The sequence below is a fragment of the Pempheris klunzingeri genome, chromosome 24 (assembly GCF_042242105.1).
Source record: "Pempheris klunzingeri isolate RE-2024b chromosome 24, fPemKlu1.hap1, whole genome shotgun sequence".
NCBI classification, from domain to species: Eukaryota; Metazoa; Chordata; class Actinopteri; order Acropomatiformes; family Pempheridae; genus Pempheris; species Pempheris klunzingeri.
In genome coordinates, this window is record NC_092035.1 from 2127037 (window position 1) to 2148170 (window position 21134).

Sequence of the window (21134 nt, forward strand, 5' to 3'; positions counted from 1 at the left end):
TCTGACACAGTATCACAGTATCACAGTATCACAGCTGCTCTGGTTTTAAGTTTGAAAGCTTTTTTTAAATGCAGGAGCGAAGAAGGAATCTGAAAAACACACGACAATCTTCACAAAACTCATTTAGTGATCTCAGACCTGTGACACACCCTCAGACAGACCTGCAGCAGCTTCTTGCCCTGGAAGCTAAATCTGCCAAATGTTCCCTGTGAGCAAACATCTATCACGGCACAGACAACGCTAACCTCTTCTTCTTACTGATCTTGTCTTCTTTATACTCACACAAGTCGAGCTTTCCACCAGATTGTTCAACCAGGATGTCAGTGCATGTTTCCCCAGGTGATCATGTGATCAAACAGGACTGGAGTCCATTGATGAAAACTTTATTGAGACGATCACTTGCTACAAACTGAGCCAACCACCGGCAGCCAACAGGGGGCGTGTTGTGTGGCCGAAACTTCAACACAATAAAAATATCAGTCATCAGAGTTTAAACAGCTGACTTTTGTTTTTTTACTAAAACTAAATCAGAGCTTTTGTGTCTGTGCCACTTTATGTTGTGTTGAACTATCAGGAGGTCATTTGAATAAACGTTCCCAGCAGCAGAGTGGCTGTGCAGCGCTCTGTCTACGCCTGCTTCACCACCACCATACCATGACTCTGCTGTGCCAAACCTGGTGTTTCGGTGGGAGTGAGAGCATAAAAACGATAAATGCAAATTAATAAAATTCCACGCAGGGGTCTTTGCAGAGCTGTCCAACATCACCACGGTGTACCAAACCCCCTCCGATGGTGAGAGCATTGTTGTCTTTGTGACGCTCTGCAGCTGCTGTATTCACTGGAGGAGGCGGCGATGGCACTCGGTCCCCTCAGACTCACACTGTCACCTCCAGTTCACATGCCAGCCTGAACAATAGCTGATAGGTCAAAAATGCATAAAGTTTACGGTGCCTGTGTAGGGTTCACATGACAATTCACATGGCCTCAATGCACAGTATATCATTAGAGAGCTGCATTCTGGGAAATGTAGGAAACGACTAACTGAGGCTGAAACACAGTGAGAGGAGACACCAGTCAAAGCATTTTATCAGAGAATAAGTGCATAAATGCATTAACTTCCATTTCAATAATGACCTTTTATTTCATTTCGGACCTTCTTTGTTGGATCCTGCTTCCCTTCTACCTCTCCTACCTTCACTTAATTCCTTTTTGTGAGTGTTTTGTGAAGCATTTTGGATCTGCACATATAGAAAGACTGAGATTTGTCTTTCATTTCAGAGAAAACATCCATATTCTTGTGTCCCTGGAATATTTTTCGGATAATAACACCAGGCAGGGAGTCCAAAACTAATGCAGTAACGTCCACATATTAGGCAAGGATGAGTTTCTTTTATCGTTATCTTCTTCTTCTTCCTCTCCTTTTTTTTCCTCCTCTGTAGCACCGCTGGCACCGGGCTGCACCACCTGCTCCAGGGCTCTTTTCGCTGCGGCCAGAATGAACAGCTGGCTGCTCTTCTGACGCTCTGATTGGCTAATCCCTGCTGGTCACTTGCGCTTTTCCTCCCTGCATGTCATTGAACTTTCTCTCGCCGAATGCCAGGTCCGAGGAGTGCTCTCTCTCCCTCTCTCGTCTTTGCCCAGGCCCGTCCTTCATGTGCCCTGCGAATGGTCTGGGTGGCATATGGGGATATGTAAATAATTTAATGAGGTCAAAAGTGTGAGAGTCTCCTCTACTTTTGCTTCATCCAAACCCTCCTTCAGTGGCACCAGTGGACAATAAAGAACGTCCATACTAGTACATAACATACAGGTCCAGTGCTCATAGTGCTTCTTCCTGATCAAAACCTCTGAAAGACGTTCACGGTAACAACATTTGAGTTTAAATGATTTAAATGAATAGGTAATCATAAATAACTAACACAAGGGGAAATTATTATCTTGTCTTTGTGAGATGAGAAGGTCAAGCTAGAGTTAGGTTGTAATTATCTTAGCTTAGTTTAAAGGCTGGAGACTTTGTGGGGGTTCGCTTCTCAGAGATGTGCCTTACGAGAGAACAAAGAGAAATGTAAGAATGACAATTTGTGGTTTCAGGGGCTGTTTTGCATAATGAACTATTCTTGGAAAACAACAGCCGGGTGTAGTGACAGTGTGCAGCAGCCTGAAGATTTGCCATTTGGTTCCATTCAGAGGCTAAAACCAAAACCTGTGCTCGTCCGCTGCATCTCGCATCTCCAGCGCCGGCGAGCGCTCTGTATTCACTCCACTGTTAGTGCTGGGATGAAGTGATGAAGTGGCTTCTGGGGTCCCATTAAACAAACAAGTACCTGGATCTTCAGGGTGGAAATGTTTGGAAATACTGCCCTTGTTTGTGCACTTTGATTTGGTCTGTAAAAGTAATTTATAAAGCTCTGAAGACAGAAAAGCTCGATGGAGGCTTGTTATGAAGACTCAGCAGGAGGCCAACAGGAGAGGAAAACAACTGGCACCAACTAACGGCAACTAGAAAGTGAGCGAATCAGTCGACAAGTAGCTGACATGAAGTTAGCTCGGTTGTCATCACATGAATACAATTACTGAGGTCGGTCGTGTGTTAGCGAGTGGTTTTATTTGTTTCCATGACAACGAGCAAACTCCATCTGAGGAAATGCAGCGGGCGGCGCTGGAAAGGTCCTGGTTTTGGTCAAACGACAAACAAAGTGGTAAAGGAGTGCTGGGACCCTGGACAGCTCCAGGATCAGTACACTGGACAGCGGTTAGGGCTGTTTTTGGGGGTTTTTTTCCTTTTCTCTTCTCCCCATCTGATGTTTTACTCCCAGAATCCTCTTGGATAATGTGATGAAAGAGGCCATGAGAGGCACCATGCAACTTGTAGTTCTGGGGATCCAAATAAATAAACGAGTAGTTCAGTAAAAACCCAGAATGGCGTTGTGAGGTAACTCCTGAAATTTCCCAGAATTCCTGTGAGGTGACCTCATCAGTTTGTGATGACAGTGAAATGGACACCATATTTAAGCTGTAGCTGGATCCAGAGTTGTAAAGGTAAAACTTCCACTGAGTCTCCCACTGTTTTTTTTTATATTTCGGGGACTGATGTGTTCTCCAGTGCTGCTCCAACTGACTTCAACACGGAAAAAATAAACTTCAAATCCTCAGTCGCAACCAAACCTCAGACCTAATTTCATTCACTGGCCTCCGACGTGTTCTGTCATGCTCTATCGCTCTTATTTTGTGCATTAAAGCATGATCTTTTTTTCCCTTACGCTGCTGATGTTCCATGCTCTGCCTCCCTTTTTCCATATTGTAACCCTCCCGTTTCTTAAAGCACATCCACGTGCCGGTTTTGTATTTTTAAAGCGGCGTATAAATAAAGTTGACTTGTGCCTTTACCACATACAGTATGTGACAGATGGCTTTTCTGTCTCTGCACAGATGAGGAGGGCAGGTAAAGGAGTGCGACTGAAGAAGAGGACGAATTAAAGAAGACAGCCGAGTGTTTTCAATGCAAACGAGTCGATTTTACTACTAAGTGTATGTGAGGAGGCAGCAGAGTAGCCTCAGGCTAAATGTACACTTAGCTTTGGTCTATACAAGACCCAGCAGTGAATCATTAGAGCTCAGCTGTCCAAAATACACCACCAATCTGGCCCAGGCATATGGCTGCATGACACTCGTATGAATTACTACTACACGCTCATGTTGTTGTTTTTCCTCCCTTTTAAATGTTCGATGAGCCGGGCAACACTCCCAACACCGTCTCACATCAGAGCAGATCGAACTGATGAGAAGGGAAACAAACAGGTCTGCATTTCAAACAGTTTGACGCAGTAAAGAGGTGTGATCAGGTGTCTGATTCTGATTCCCTTACTGTGTTTAACGGTGAAATGTTCAGGTCTCAGGCCTCAATAATTAGTAACTAAAGTCATAGAATATATAGATTTTTTAATGTCTGTGTGCCTTTAAGTGACTGAACCTGGAGATGGCTGTTGCAGGTTCTTGAGTTTGGCCCAAAGGACCAAATCAGTAGAGCAATAGAATCAGTTTTCAGTATCTGACAGTTGATTTCTGATGAAGAAATACATTTAACCGTATGTGAATAATAAAATACACAAACAAATCAATGCAGGGGACCATCATGCGCTCTGATTGCAATTAAAAGCCGTCCTCCTTCGAGCCCAGGCTAATAGTCTGAGACAGTATTGATCATTAATGTGAGACTCGATTGGATCAACATCAGCCAATATTCAATAACAAAGAAGAGAAGGACGACGGCAGCGTTGTTCTCTGACTCATCCTGAGCTGAGAGGAGTCAAAGTGGGTCATGAGAGGTAAATAACATTTCAGCAGAGTTAGTTTTCATCACATTTGCATGAATAAAACATTTGAGAAATGTTCCGATAGTCTTAGTCATTCCTCTCTCACACCTCCTTCCACTTTTTCCCTCTACGTGACCTAATAAGTGTCATTTCTCCCTCTGTATCCTCATTCAGCAGTTTCCTCTCTGCTTCTTCTATCTACTTTTGGGTTGCAGGAATATTTCATCACATCCATCTCGACCTTTGACCTTCCTGCTAGTTGCCTGTGAAGTCGTAGCCCGGTGAATTCAAGCTTTTATGCAAGTCTAATAGATGTAAAATGCAAAAGTAGAGGAAGGTTGAAATTTCTCTCCTCGTGATCGCAATACTCTCCAGAGGGTTCCCTCCCTGCTCGTCTTGACACGCGCGCTCATTTTTCACATGTGTATTTGTTGAGGCGGTTCACAGCACATTATCAAATTCATCAGCTAATCATTTAAGACCCCGCTTTTATCTGCGAGATGGTCTGCAAATGATCCGATGGCACGCCGATCGATAGGAAAATCGGAATATGCAAAGCGTGTTCTGATGTTTGGCATCGCTCAACCTTTAGCGCTTTCATCTCGGCCTTTTGATGTTGCTTTTAATCTGCATAACGCAGTGTGAGTGGCTAATGGAGTCGAGCGTCTCCTTCAGTGGAGAGGACTACGCTGCTGGAGTCCACCTGTCAGGGCTGAATAAAGTTTCCAAATGAGATTAGGAAAAGGAGAAATGGCCGAGAGATCCTGGATCTTTCAGTCAGCAGAGCACAAAAGAACTGGTATTCTAGTGGGTGCAGGTGAATTTGTTCTTATTATTGATTCGTCTGTAAATTATTCTGCTATTTGAATCCAAATTTAAACGAGTCGGCTGCATTCCCACTATGATATACACACATCAGCTCAAGGTGCCTCTTGATAAAACCCTCTACAGGATGCCTTATGCTGTCAAAACTGAGGTCAGCAGCTGCTTGATGTGAATAAAAACACATTTCTGAGATATATTCCATGAAGTCAAACAATGTTGTCATCAGTATTTTATCGCTAAAACCCATTAAACTGAAACTCTTTCAACATCTCTGTTTTTGTTTCACTGCATGTTCAGAGGACACGGCTGATATATGTCTGTACTTTTCTTATTATGAACAAATCCCATAAAAATACTAAACATAAATCATCCAAAATGGGTCACAAATTTATAAGTTTAGTTTTAAAACAGACTCAGTGATCTCCTTAAACATCTGACCACTGTAGCTTTTAGCAAAAATAACTGAAAACAGGAGGGTGTGTTTGTTGGGGACTATTTCCAATGGCGGATTAATACACATTTGGCGCTTTAATCAGTATTAATGGTGGCAGGATGGCGTATGTGGGACTGACTCCAAATCAGCTGGTACGAAACTTCTTAATAATGCTTTGTTGGTTTTGGTCTTTTAATGGATTGGTTGGCAATAAGAAAAATATCTCTGTTCTTTAAATACTTGCTGTTATTCATTGTGGTGTGATGGGTTAAAAAGTGTAGATCAAATCCAGGTGGAAAGATGAAGAATATATGTTTGGTTTTACTTCATCATCTGAATGAGACGTAATAAGCAGCAGGGCCAGGGTCAGCTCACTTTGATCCATTTGAAAAAATAAAAAGAAACTGTATGCAATTAACATAATAATGAGAGCAGTGGTGTTTGGAGGAACTGGATATGAGATGAGAAAGATCTCCGGTTTTTCTCACTTTGGAGAAAATCTAAAGTGAGTCTCGCCTGGCGCTGCCGAGCGAACCTCACCGTTTCTTCTCTCCGAATAAACATGAAGCGCTGAGGGTTTGGTACTCTGTAATTTGGCTACTTTTATTCGAGCAGGGTCATTTTCAAGAGAAATTACAAATTAAGAATTCAATAATACTTTTACAAAGACATTTCAGGAAAGATTCTTCTTCAGTCATGATATCATACATAGTATTTAACAGTCCCTCTTCATTTTTTTAGCTTAAAAAAAGAAACAAAGATGAAGAAAGTGGAATTTTTCAGTCGAAAATACAGTGTTTTCACAATTGTATAAAAGTTCCCAAATTTGGAATTTTCCAGTAACTGGAAAATAAAGGAAATAAAATAAAATAAGATTAAACTTCGCATTTCACAATGTTTCAAAACACAATAAATGCTCTCTTTACGTAAAATTTGCCCCTATGATCGACACCATGTTCCTTTTTACTAAAATATATCTATATATTGAAGAACTATAGTACTGTACACAACAGTATGAAATAAATAAAATTAGGAAATATAAAATGGGCCACATAAATAATGTTTTTTTTTTTTTTCAACCTACAAATAAAATGAATGCAATTTGTTGTTTCCAAAAATGGTTTGGTGTAATACTGACAAAGTTAAAAGAAAAGAAACTGAGAAAACATTGCACAACATAATGTAAACTAAGAAACTGCTGCCTATAAGTCTTAATACTGACACGGGTGCTTCAAAGAACAACGGTGAACCATTTCATAATACTGAAGCTGGTGAAAAAAATTAACCTTCCTTTTACACAATACGAGGGTGGCACTTGCAGAAAACACACAGGTTAAAAGGTTTGCATATAAGGCTTCTTTTTTCTTATCAAAAACACCTTACAAAGGCTTTGTCCTTCATTTTTTCCCCCATACCATCTGTCCATAAACTGTAATTTCCCTTAAAATGAAGGTCTCTTTAAAACTTCATCCTCTTAAAAAATCCTCTAAGCTCCTTCATACAGTCTTTTGTTTAAATTCCTTCATTTGAAGTTGATTCAAGAGGCCTAAAATAGTGTGGCTGGAGATGTTTTGTGGCCGGGCAACATGGCAAAACTAAAGACGACACCGTAGGTAGGTAGGTGATAACAAAGGTAATATCGAAGGACTGTAGTGCAGACACTACTGCTCTTTTTCCAACACTGTATAAATATATACATAGGCAATACTTTTTATTATTTTTGTTCATGATTATAGAAGCGGAGTGCAATTTGTACAAGTCACTAGTTGTGCTATAAATACTATGGAACACAAGGGGGTTTATTTGAGGAGGTTAGCACCACACATATTTTTAGGCCTTAGTACTGTACATTTTTTGAAATGTATTCATTTATTCATTGTTCGGTTTGCATAATGCAGCTTATTTCACAAACCCATGCCTCCCTTCCCTCAAAGCCTCCTCCAGATTGATTTTTGAGTCCATGTCTTGTTCGGCAGACATCTTACCCCCCCCGAGGAGTCTGTCAGAGAAAGCTTCCCGGAAGCTTCAGGCACGTGCACTTACGGCTTAAAACACTGCGTTTTAACCCGAGCAGGTAAGAATACTGAACCGAAAGAGAAACATAAAACTCTTAAGATGGGAAGCTTTTCAAACGTCGTAGCCGATTACATGCCGTCCTCCATCGTGTCCTCGTGATCCGATTTGGTTTCCGTTTTGCCGTCCAGCGAGCTATCGTCCATCGAGTGCTCTCCGTTCTCCTCCTCGTCCCTCAACGTGTCCGGGTCTGTGTCCATGCTCTTGCTTTCCTCCTCCTCCTCCTCAAACTCATCTTCCCTCCGTCCGATCTTCGCATACGTTCCGTCCACTTCCTTCCGTCCCTCTCTGATCCCTCCGTTCACGGCATCGTGCCTCAGGATGGCCTCGCGCTCCGCCAGCTCCGGGTAACCCTGAGGAGTCATGCCCTGCAAGTACGCCCGGCTCATCAGCAGCTCAGTGGGCTCCAGGTGGCCCTTCTCACGGGCCTCCCTCTCGGCCGCCTCCCGCTCCTCGGCCTCCCGCTTGCAGTAGGAGTAGCGGTGGTTCATGTGCTGCGAGTAGGAGCCCGAGTGGGAGAATCTCTTCCCGCACTTGTCGCACTGGTAAGGCTTCTCCCCTGAGTGCAGTCTGGAGTGCTCGATGAGATGGTGCTTGTGTTTGAAGGCTTTCTTGCAGATCTGGCACTGGTGTGGCCTCTTGCCTGCGGAGACACAAAACACAGAACGGGGACGTGAGTCGCCTGCCTTACTTGTCTGGCTGCTACAACAAATCACACAAGTCAGAATAAAAGCAAAACGTTGAGGAAAGACTCTGATGAATTGAATGGCATGGAGTAAAATGACATCACGGAGCATTAAATCCAACTTTGACTCACGACTTAGGGTTATTTGTTTATTCAAATTGCGAGCACGATGAGAAAGTGTGCTCGCATTCGCGGGCCTACATTATGGAAATTCCCTCCCGTGGTTAAAGCATGGAGAAACTCAACCTCAACTACTTATTTTAGGCCTGCGTGCCACACTGATGAATGCAACATAAATAAACTACTGCAAAGCAAACAAACAGAGAAGGCGCGACAAAGGGGTAAATAAATCTGAGATGGGCCGGGTCGGAGGAGGGAGGCTCCGAGGGGCTGTTCTGCTTATCTCCGAACACAATTCAAGTTCATGGTAACGCCTGGCCCTCCATTAGGTTTTGGGCTGGGGCTCCTCCGTCTAGCAAGTATGACGGGACGCTTTGGATGCCAAGGCAGAAATGAGAAACCCAAGCTGGCCGCAAGGGCAGGGTGAGATAGTTTTATGACGCGGGGCCATAAACTGTCGGGCTAAATAAATGTCCTCCAGCTTGTACTGTGGCCACACGGCTGCTGTTACACTTAGACGTTACTCCAAAACACTCACTGCTCACCAAGCTAAACCTCCTCACCCTGGATCTCCTCTAAGAGCCAAAGTTACCTGAAACTTTTCTAAAACGACTACTAATAACCAAAGATCTGATTATGGCTTGAAACACTGTCACTGCTGTTCAACACGTGTGGAAATATGGCTGCAAATCACGACTCTCCTCTGACACTGAGGCCAACGGGCTTTCAAACTGCACGTCTGTCCGACATCTGGCCGGTTTCGACTGCACTTCTTTGCGCTTCTGAGCTTCATAATATTGTTAAAAACAACACACAGCGACACGAACATGAAAGCGCTGCGTTCTGAGCAAGATGCAGGGGCGTTCAGGAGATAACGCACCCTTTTTTAAAGAGTTCAGCGCACTGTTCTGACGGTGCACCCTCCCTCCCTTTTATGTCCGACCAGATAACATGAAGGCTGCATAAAGCACTGAGCGCTCTGCTACAGATAGTGGATAAAATAAATGATGCAACCTAGTGAAAGGGGATCTCTGTATAATAACTATAATGAAAGACTTGTTATCATGCTCTGAAGCTTCTGAGCACTACTCCGCTGATGTGATCTATCGCCAATAATGGGGCCGATAAAGGCATTAGGGGCCTTTTGCTGGCTTCATATATCTAGGTGAATTGATGTGTGTCTTTTAAGATAGCAAAATGCTTAATACAGCAGGATATGATTAGAAAATAAAGAGCACAATCACTTGAAAAGCTAGCTGAAGTCTCCCTTTGCTTGCCTACCTGCATTAATTACAGATTACACATTTCAAAATCACAAACATCTCTTAACATTTTAGGAAAGAACACACAAAGATTTAAACACATCACATGCTGCCAAAGTCAAACTTATATGAAATCAACTCATTCGTTGGCATCTCAACCCTGTTAATGAAGAAAAACGTTAGGTGTTGGTTTACATATACAACTTAGGGGTTAAACAGAGAAGGAAAGAAAGAGAAAAAGGGGTTACATAAAATATATATATTCAGACTGATAAGATTTGGAAACACAAACATTTAAAACATAAAAAAGCATGGGGTTTAAAATAAGGGTCTAGAACAGTATATACCTGTGTGTTCATATTTGTGTCTTAGAAGGGAACTGCTCTTCTGGAATGTTTTGTCGCACAAGTCACACGCGTACATACCACTTTCGGTCTTCTTAATCTTCTTCCGCGACAGACAGGAGTCGGGGTCTGTCATGTCGTCCAGCCCTGACATGTAATCTGGTGTACCGTCGAGCAGGTCCCCCTTTAAAAAACACAAACAAAACAAAAAAAAAAGAAGAGAAAACAAAACAAAGAAAGAAAAATGAATTTGGTGTGTGCAACAGTGGGTTGACGTCATTATGAATGTCTAGAAAACTAAATAATCCCTTGATGGGACTTCTGTCTATCTGTGCTCATGTGCTAATTGTAAAAAAAATTAAAGTATTTTAGGAATAAATGTCACAACACTGCACGTACATGATGTGTGAGAGTGCAAATACTGTTTTTGTTTGAATAAAAGCCACTTAAAGCTAAAAGAAAGTGTCTTCTGTGGCTCTTTATGTCAGCGGATGAAGCAGTAAACTGAACTGTACCTCCCAAACAACCACACTATGCTACATGTTCTCATGCATCTTTAATTAGCAGCACATAGCAGCGTTGATTTCTTATAAAATTTTCAGCTCTGGAGTAATATCACCCATCTATAACTGACATGCTCCCCATTATGAAACTCAGCCATAATGGTGTATTCAGTGTGGTCTAATTTTGTACAGGAGTGTTAATTCTGCACGTTCCTTTAAAATTCTCTTTTATGATGAAGATTAGTCTTAAACATGAATAGATGGGGAACAATATTACAACATTAGAGGAGGCACAGTGAGCCATTCTTGAAATTGCAAACTCATAATGATTAAAATCAGAAGGTGTACCTTAATGGCCAATATTGAGCTACCAAAGCTTTCTTTAATGAATATACGTGTGATAATGTGAGGACAGCTCTGCGCTGTGTTTTAAGAAGGGACCACTATCACTCTGCAATCAATTTGAACTAAACGCCTGTAGCTGTATTTTTAAAATCTAATTTAATAACTTAGAATAGGAAACATTATTAATACTTTTTTTCATCAAAATGGTTCCCTCTATGTTAAACAGCCTTCAGCATTCAGTGGTAATGAACATGGAGACTGTGCATTATTAATCCACATGTAGAAGCTCATTTTGGCTGTGGCTCTCTTTAAAATGCAGCTAAGTTGCGATGGGAAATTTCAGAGAAGTGCACAGCTCCGGGGCTCACCTTTGTCATTTTTACAAAGGCCTTTCACCCATATTTAATAACAAAATATCTGAGTTCAGGCCAGCGCTCAAAGAGGACTGGAGTCAGGGGCGTTAATGTATTCCACACACAGCAGAGGGTAAAATTTACAGTGCAGAGTGGTAACAATTACGGCTTTGCTGAGATTTTAGGGCCAATATCGTTCCTGTTATTTATTTGAAGCTGATGCTGTTTTATGTTTTTAATGCTTAAACTGGACTTTGTTGAGGGTAAAAAGTTAAACATACAGATATTCACCCTTAAAGTTCGGGGGGGGGGGAAGACCCTGTAAAACAGATTGTTACTGCACAATTACCAAAAATCTACAAATTAAACTCCATTAAGGCTGACTAAGATAGGAGACATGCTTAATTACAGGCTGTAAAAATTATACAAATAGGACTCCAACTAACGATTATTTTTATCCTTGATTAATCAGTAGATAATATTTTGGAATAATCAATTGTTTAGTTAATGAAATGTCAGAAAATAGCTTCCAGAGTCCAATACTGCATCTTCAAATTACCTATTTATTTTTCCAACCAGCAGTCCAAAACCCAGAGATATTTCATTTATAATATCATAAGCCAGACAAGTAACAAATCCTCTGATTTGAGATGCTGGAAGCAGCAAATATTTCACATTTTTTGCTGGATAAATTACTAATATGATTGTTAAATTATCAAAATTGTTCACTAACTTTAGGCACAACACCTCCCGCCCCCCCACAAAAACCCCAAAACTAAAGCTGTCAAGTAAAATTGGCTCATCCCCTCCTTTTATTGACTGATATGAGTTTAATTATCATCACCAATATATCTTGCTCTGAAAACATCTGAAACTTTAAAATGCTCCTTTCCTCCATGACAACTACGCCTGACTTTTTGTCCCACCCCAGGCTCATGTCACAGCTGTTTATCTCCGTCGCCTTTGCCAGTTCAGTCTACCTCAGGTGAGCGTTTCTCTCTCCTGACTCTGGAGTCGTCTTTAATTAGTACAGGAATTAGTTCAGATCATTTTAGGGAATCTGAGTGAGCCTGGGGCTTACGAAACCACAGGTGGCTTATTTACCTGGAAACCTGGTTTCCGCTGGTACTTTCTCCTCTGCTGCATCTCGGCAAAGGTAGCTGCCCCTGCTGCGTAAGTGTAGGCCATGTGTGGTAGGAAGCCCATTTGATCCATGCCCGGATAGGGCCTGAGACCCGGTATGCTGGCCTGCATGGGGGGCATGAATGTGGCAGGTGGAAAAGCGCTCTGAGGTGGAAGTGATGTGTACAGGGGTTTGGCAGCAAACGGGTTAATGCCGAAGATGGGGCTAGTGCTTTTTTCAAGGTTTCCGTTGTTCACAGAGCCTGAGAAATCTTTCTTGAGATAGGCTAAGTTCAAAGGCTCTTCGAAGTGCTCTCGTGGAGAGGGGACGCTGTTATGGTCAATGGTAATGCTGTTGACTTTAGGTCTACTTTTGACAGTCAGTGCATGCTTGGGTTCCTTCATTAGTCTCGGCAGAGAGAGGTCCAGCGGCTCAGCCTGCAGGTCTTCTGAAGTCAAGCTGTTTGGAGTGTAGGAGCTGCTGTGAGAGTTTTTGGAAGATGTGGACGACAGATTTAGCGGGGAGGGGGTGTTGCTGCGGGAGTGGTCCAACTTTTCACCTGTGGGTTTGGCGTTGCCGCTGAACTGGTGGTTTTTCAAATGTCTGAGCGAGTTGTCACAGTTGTTAATGTTGTTATGGAGCTCTGCTATGGAGGGCGATGTGATGCGGTCAGTAGCTTTGAGTAGAGACACAGGTGACCTAGCTGCCAAAGAGTCTTTTGGTGGAGTGTGGTGGTTATTTGTTCCGACAACCATATCCATGTTGTTCCTGTGCTCTAGTGGTGGGGTTCTGTTAGTGCCGTACTGGTACATCTTTCGCTGCTCGAACCACTCCTTGACAAATTCCTGAGGAAGGCCGACTGCTATGGAAATCTTGAGCAGCTCCTCCGAGTTGGGCTCCATGTTCATGGCAAAGTATGCCTTCAGCACAGACATGTGGTCCCTGTAAGGGTTAAGGGGCCCAATGAGTCCCTTCTCAGACATCATGGAGGAGGATAAGTGGGTGTTCTTCTCCATGAATATCCCTGGTTTGTTGGGCATCAAGTTCTCACTGGGCTGCAGCACGGCTTTGATCTCTTCATTCATTTTACACAGGTAGCGTTCATGCTGATGCAAAGGTATTGGCCCGGGGAAGGTTTCCTTGCAATATTGGCAAGCATAAGGTGTAAACATGTTATTTTCCTGCACCTTCTCATCCACACCTCCTTCAAGCATGTGGTTGGATTTCTCTCGTTTGATATTGCTAATCTGTCTCTTTGAGTCTGTTGTCAAGCTCTGGAGGCAGGCTTTGGCTTCGTTCACTTTTTCTAATGTATAGTCGATGATGCTTTTGGTGGCGCCATTGTGATTGACGAGTGGAAGGCCAACCTGAGCCCCCGCTTGTGTCAGCACCTGTTTCTGCTCTTCAACCTGGGACCCCAGTTCCTTCATGTAGGCCTTGAGCTTGGAGAGCTCTTCTGGCTTGCAGTCCATTTTCTGCCTGCACACAGTGTTGTCCACGATCTGAAGAACCTTCTGCACCTCGCTCAGGTTGTTTCCCAGTGGCCCTGGGTAGCACAGGAGCTGCGACTCAAGCCCGGCCATCCCAAGGTGCTGCAAGGGGCTCTGGGCGGTGGAGTTGTGGTGGACTCCCAGTGGGCTGTTCCCACCCATGCCTCCATTCATGAATGGTCCAGGAGCACCGAATCCATGAGATGCCATCATCAGCTTGTAGTCATTGAAGTCAAGCGGCTCTGTCTTGATGTTCAGGTGGTTGTTGTGCTCGGGGAGGCCGAGTGGCTTGCCGTTCTCCAGCTTCTGACGCAGCTGGGTGATGGCGGAGTTGGTGGGTGAGGAGGAGGCAGAGGTTGGGGAGGAGCCTGTCTTCATGTTACTGCGCATCCTGCCATTGACAGCTATCAGGCCAATGCACTTTTTGCTGCTTATGTGGGAACTGTAGGAGCCAGAGTGGGAGAAGCGCTTCTTGCAGTTGGGGCACTCATACGGTTTCTCACCTGAAACAAAATACATATAGTGTGAGATGTCTGACACAAGAATGAAAGGCTGATCAAACTGTTTTTAAGTTAATTTGTTTATTTATAGGGGACACTGCACAGCCATCAATGCCCTAGCGTAAGGTCAACATCTAATTTGCTCATTTGCAAAAGATGATTTGTATAGCAAATGTTTTCAAAAATACAATGAAAGTAAATGAGATGGAAAATAATATACAAGGAATGTAGTGCAGTCATAAATTGGCCCAAATTAATTAAAGGAAATTAAGGTTTGGTGGAGTCAAATAAGCAATCAATGGTACAAGAAAACATTTAGTAGATGTCGTAGTGATACAAAAAGGTCAATCAAGTGAAACTGAAAAAAAAAAAAGGTCACTAAGTACATTATTTGTGTGTTGTACCGTCCTCATCTGTGTTTTTGTAATCCTTAATTTCATAACAATATAAATTTCATTCATGTCTATGTGGTATTTCAGCATCTGGCCAACAGCAACAGATGAAAATTAACCTTTTGAGCTAACTCTGCCTTAGTTTTTCTGCTGATCAATGGACATTGTCCCCAACAAATAAACTAACAAATGAACTGAAATTCACAGATATGTTTCACACACGTACGCATTTCTACGCAAATATTGTTTTTGGCAAGTGTGCTGATTAGCAACACAGTAGAGTTCAGTGTCCATCAAGAGCAGGGAGGGTCCAAAATAAACCAAAAGGAATTTCTCCGAATTCACGGTGTTCTTAAATCATGGTTGTGAATATTCAAAGAGCAGGGCAACATTCCTCGCGCTACTCACCACTATGAATCCGGAGGTGTTCCTTCAGATGGTGCTTGTATTTGAAGGCCTTGCCACACTCGGTGCATTTGAACTTGCGGTTACCGGCTGCTTGGTTGAGCAGTTGGTGCTGTGTGAGAGAGAGAGAGAGAGAGAAAGAAAGAGAGATTCATGTTGAAAAAATGCACAAACATCATGGGGGTGAGAGTTCAGTAAATAATCACAATCGGTCGGCATGACAACAAGCAACAAGCCAAACAACTCCTGTGGCCAACGAAGCATCTTGGCTTTCTACTCCCACCTCCGTTGAGCGACTACAGGCAGCGGCGGCGATAACAGAGAGAATCACATACCTTTTAATTTCCTGGCTCTTCAGCCAAAGGAGGACTGCCTTTAGAATTTGGCAGCCCAGAAAATAGAATAAATGAAAAGAGTCTTTTTTTAGAGCGTTTCCCCTTCATTAGAACTCCCAATCTGATCTACTTTTCATTAATTTGGGCCTAATCAGTCTGAAAGGTATTCACAATCATTTGTGAGCTCTTTCACCCTGCATACCTGTATTCACTCCATTTGAATTAGACTTTGTACTTTTTCAGAACAGTTTCAAATGTCTTATAGTAATTGGGTTTTGAATGTCTCTCTAATAATCTTAGGATACAGAACAGAGTGTATACGCCCGGCCTTGATTTGCTGTTCAAAGGTAAACATCAGTTGCAATCCATCAAATTTGCAATTCAAACAAGGCCTGTTCTCTGAATAGAAAAAAAAAAAAAAAAAAAATCAAAATATAATACCCAGCGACAACAACAACACCGGGTTTGTAAACCTGGCTTGTCACTTATGAAACAATTAATTCCAAGTGGGAGTCGAGGACGTTAAACGGTTAGTAAATTAAAAAAGACACGTTTTCTCTGAGCTCACTAGGGTGAAAAACACAGCGACTCCCTCCTCCCATTTCAGCCTTGACAAATGCTGGGGTGTGTGCTGACTCTACCCACATTCCTGGGGAGACAGATGGTGGCGCGCAGGACACTGGGAGGACTGGGAGGAATTGTTCAAACAGCCCCAACCTTCAAAGATCAAGCAGAGAGAGTCGGGGGCCCCGCCAAGCGCCGGAGAGGGACCCCACCGCTCGTATGTTGCTGAGTTGCATAAACAAACAGCAACAGCTGCTTCGGTGCCTCCGCCCCCACCTCCACCACCACCATCCCCTTACTTCCCCCTTGAGGACCCCTGCCCGGTAAAGTTTAGCCTCGCCACCACTGCTAATAAGGCACAATCGCTCCGCACTCTTAATTGTGAATGGCACCAGCAAAATGCTCCATCTCTCCTCCATGGCTCGTTGTCGGTGTGAACACCACCACTGCTGGTTGTGGGCGGGGACCCGACTGGATGTTTGCATATGTATAACCTCTAATTAGTCATATTTCAGCTAATTGGTTAAGAGGAGGAGGAGTATTAAGGCTTGTAAACATACGAGACAGAACAGCAGAGCACATGTTTACCTATCAGGACATTATTCTTTATGTTAATCTGATTGCTCCTGAGTCCTCCTGAGTTGTTAATTGCCAAATGTACATTTTCACATGAATACATGTTCATTTTGATTTTTAAACACATCACTCAAAGTGATATATTTCACGTGTTTTTTTGTTGTTGAATAAACAGGAAAAGAGGAGCTTGGTGCCGAGCAAAGAGCGCCACCAACAGAAAATCTAATTGCATCTACAAAAAAAAAAAATCAAACAACTGAGACATCACCTCGACCGCGTCTCGAGGATTACCACTTAAACAATCCAGCTAATTTACAAATCAAGATAACCGGCTTTGTGGAAGGACCTGCAGTGCTTGAATAGGAGTCTTTGGCCATTGACTCGACTCTAGAGGGGAGCAGCAACAGCATTGTAATATGAGGATTGGGACAGCGGCTCACTCGGCCAGCCCATCTGCTCACGTTTACACCCAGCTGGTAGATCAGGTGAAAGTGCTGGCTGCTGACATCTGATCAAATCAGCCACAGTTTGAGCCTGTCGTTCTCGCTTCAGAGAGCACAACACAACACCCACGACCTGGGACTGAACACGGCAGAGCATCAGGGTACATGATCTCATCTGTTATTGGCTGAACGGCTTATTTTCTTTCTTTTTTTTTTTTTTTTTTTGTACATTACGAGGTATTTCTGGTGGAGGGAAGTTCATGAGGAAAATTAGATATCAAAATGTGGCATCATTTCTTTTTCTCACTTTTGTGATGGAAAAATACTGAAATGACAATTAGTTGTTGATGACCTTTGAAAGCACAAGTGTAACAACACTGAAACATGCCAAATGTATATATCTGCCCTGCAACTGATCCTAAGAAAAGGACATGGCGAAAACAGGAAAACACCTGGAGTTGAGTTTGAGGGCATTTGATCAGAAAACAGGAAACCACCTTGATTTTAGCGTTGGGGAGGATGACCAGAAATTAGGGAGTTACCTCGGCTATTGTCGCTCTTTGTGTCTGTGATTTATAATGCTATGTTTTACTTAGATTCTTACCTTATAAGGAAGAAAACCATTTGTGCTTATGATACGCCCAATTGCCTATAATATTCTGTCTGATATCTCTTTGTGCCAGTCAACTCCTTCACTCTCCTGTGGTGTGGATGACTTGACTCTCTTGCGCAAGATAATAAAGGGTTCAGTTTGTTTGACATTGTACCGAGCTTGATTTTATTTCAAATAGCGATTTTCCACTACACTTTTTAAAAGGGAGAATATGCAGCTGATGTATTATTGCTGTAGTTAATCTGTAAGTAAGAAACTGTAGTCATAATGTAATCTAATACATAACAGACCACAAAAGAGCTCAGTTCAATCACTTTTTGACCTTTTGCCAGGAGGATTTCAATTAATTCTTTTCACATTTCTAAACCTAATTTTCCCCTCATTTTGCTTTTAGGGTGTATAAGCAGAAATGTACTAAACAAGAGAATATCACATTTTAGAGATTAACTCGAGGTCTTAAAAATTTGGTGTTTTAAAAAAACAAATTCTTCACTTATAATCATCCTTCGAAGCACAAACACAGACTCCATCTACTTTAAAATTTACTGCTCCAATTTTAGTTCACTGAGAAGTTATAATTATCCCCCGATGTGCAAAAACTCTGAAAGCGTGCAGTTTTTTTTTTGCCACAATCTATCTCACCCCACATCTTCAACTTAAAGCTGACAAGCGAGTTAAACACCCGTGACTGCTAGATGTGTTTTCACCTCACAGGACTTTAAGGTGATTCATGCTAACTGCCAGCAGATTCACATTATATTTCAGACATATAGGATATAAATCGCTTGAGAAAATTCAAGTATACACAGATGTTTATGCAGTGCATGAAATTAGAAGTGGGGGAGGGGTGGGGTTTGATGGAGCACTACAACTGCAGGCTGCACCAGAAGAACATTAAAGGCCAGAAGTGAAGTGAAGTTAAGGAGCTGATAAAAATTTCCAAATTGGAAATTCACACAATCATTCGATCGTGAACACGAGACTGGAAAATCATATCAGGGAGGGCCATCAAAAAACCATTTAGGGCCTCAATTAAAGTTATTACCATTAAAGGATCTGCATCTTCAAAATGCCATGAAAAATTAATAATGATTGCCAATCAGAAAAAATGATCTCTCTTCTCCGAGGGATCAGAGCACATTAGGAATGAGATAGGCGACAGTGACGGGAGGAGAGAGAAAACAGAGAGAGAAGGGAAGGATGAAGAAGAGAAAAAATTAAAATCCCCCTAACCTGATCCCTTGCAGGCTTGTGTGTGGCCATATGCCGCTCAAGCTGAGTGCGGTAAGCAAACGTGTAGTTGCACAGGGGGCAGGCGAAGTTCTCCTCGTTCTTCTCATGGCGGTACTTGATGTGCTCCTTCAGCGATGTCAAACGCTTGTAGCCCCGGTCGCAGTAGGGGCAGGTCAACAGTTGGGCGAAGGCATCTGGCGTTCCAGGTGGCAGGTCTGCACGGGAGACAGCGGGAGTAGGGGGGAGAAGGGGGAGGAGGAGGAGGAGGAGGAGGAAGGGGAAGGGAAAGCGGGCCAAAAGGTCAGCGAATCAATGGCAGCTAACGGGCGGGCTGCCCAGAGTGGTATGGGAGTTATCTCTGCAATCTGCTCCACATGAGAGCCACAGTGTCAGCCTGGCATCCGCTGCACTACGACCTCCTCCCGACGCCTCACACACACACACTTGTGCTGTTTTACACACTGCACTTCTACTCCCTCTCAGTTCCCTTGACGTAGTAACAGCCAGGCACATGGTACAGCATGTACACAAACACACAGATGCATATACAAAATCACAAGTCGACAAACCCACTGACACACACACATAATTCCCTGTACCTTCCTAATTGCTCTAAACAGCCCCCACTTCTTAATGCCATTCCCGCTGACACGTTCGTCATGTCTGGAGCATGAATCATGAGCCCATTCCAATTCAACCCCCCCCATCACCCCACCCAGTTCTTTCCCTCCGGAGGGCTTCAGAGGTGCGCTATCTGATTTCAAGCCCCTGCCCAGCTGTTGCTTAAGACTGTAGGTAAACACCAAGGCATCCGGTGAATCTGTGGGACCAACAGCTGCCCGGCCGTGTCAGCGGGAAGAGCTGCTGCTCCGTCCAGACTCCTTCTGTTTCTTTTTTTTTTAACCTTTGCTGGTACAAGGGAGGTTCGCTCAGCAAGCGTGCTCTGTTGCTGCAACAGTCACTCTACGCAAGGAGGCCAAATCTTATTTTGACCCAGATCTTTACAATTCAATATTATAGGCATAGTACAACATCTTCCTGTAGCTTTACAACTGTCAGTACGTGCATCAGCACAGTTTTTAGCATTGTAGTTTAAATAGTTGTAAACAGGTAATAACACTTTTTTCGTGTTATAAATGACCAGCTTCATTAATAAGAAATAAAATGTGACCTGCCTCAGTTCAGCGGAGGTGTAACGCTGGTATCTTCTTATGGTGGCTAATGTTAGCTAATGCTAGCTAACTTTAGGTGAGTCAGTTTGTTAACTTTCTGACTCACCTGTAATACAACATTCAACCATCCACCATCATCCTGAGCCCGATGCTGCTAACACCTTAAAGTTTGGCGAGTATCTTTGGTATCTCTGATACCAGCCAAAATAACTTTCACCTCTGACCCCGCCCACAGACCCCTGACGGGATTCATACCATTCTCCTCTGGACCGGTGGCCTCAGGCGTGCCCAGGCGGGACAGCTCCTCTGGGGCTTCTGGGTAGATGATGGCAGTGTCGCCTCTCTGCAGGTACTCGGCGATGCTCACCACATGACTGTCGCCATCGTCCAGCTTCCGCTTGGCGAAGAAGTCCTCGAACTCTGAAGTGCAATCCACGCTCTTGACTGAAGGGGGGGAAGAGAGAGAGAGAGAGAGAGAGGAAGAGAGAATGTGAAGGAGGAGACCAATAGAGAGAGAGAGTGGAAGGAATAAATTGGATTCATTTCATCCCCTGAGAAATGTCTTACAGGAGGATATTGGGAAAATCTTGGTGGAAATGTGATGAGGACAGCCACCCTAAAACATTACAGCCGTGCTTTGGGGAGAATACATCTAAATTACTGGGTTTGCTTGTCACGCCATGCTGGCTAAAATAAGAATTGTAACTTAATCCGGCCAAAAGTCACAGATAAACGCGCTACCATGAGCTGCTGAGGAACAACGTGCAAAAAAACTTCACTGACCTAATTTACTCATGTCAGAAAATCAGATTTGGAGTTTAGGACTGTAAAATAAAAGAGGAAAACACACCCATTCACATATACATACATACATACATACACACACACACACACACACACGAGCCGGGCTTAATCAGCAACAGAGCCACGTTTCTTTGTATCGACTTTCACATATAAGGTCAATCAAGAGACTGTGGCTTTTGTTGATTCTGTGTTGAACAGATTACCGGGGCCAAACCACAAACCAGCGCA

At 43.2% G+C, this 21134-nt stretch overlaps 1 protein-coding gene across 2 annotated transcripts in view; it reads right to left on the reverse strand.

The window, feature by feature from the left end:
* Positions 1-6146: 6146 nt before the first annotated feature.
* zeb2b (zinc finger E-box binding homeobox 2b) overlaps positions 6147-21134 on the reverse strand; it is an 85236-nt gene continuing 70248 nt past the window's right edge. Inside the window, exons 4-9 of one of the 2 annotated variants that reach the window (XM_070855518.1) lie at positions 20358-20546; positions 18931-19145; positions 15170-15278; positions 12361-14372; positions 10137-10239; positions 6147-8287 (exon numbers count right to left, since the gene is read on the reverse strand). In XM_070855518.1, the coding sequence (XP_070711619.1) occupies positions 7716-8287; positions 10137-10239; positions 12361-14372; positions 15170-15278; positions 18931-19145; positions 20358-20546 (3200 nt within the window). In that variant the 3' untranslated portion in view covers positions 6147-7715. Of the gene's footprint in view, positions 8288-10058; positions 10240-12360; positions 14373-15169; positions 15279-18930; positions 19146-20357; positions 20547-21134 lie in introns of both variants that reach the window. The other variant, XM_070855517.1, reaches the window with a different exon arrangement.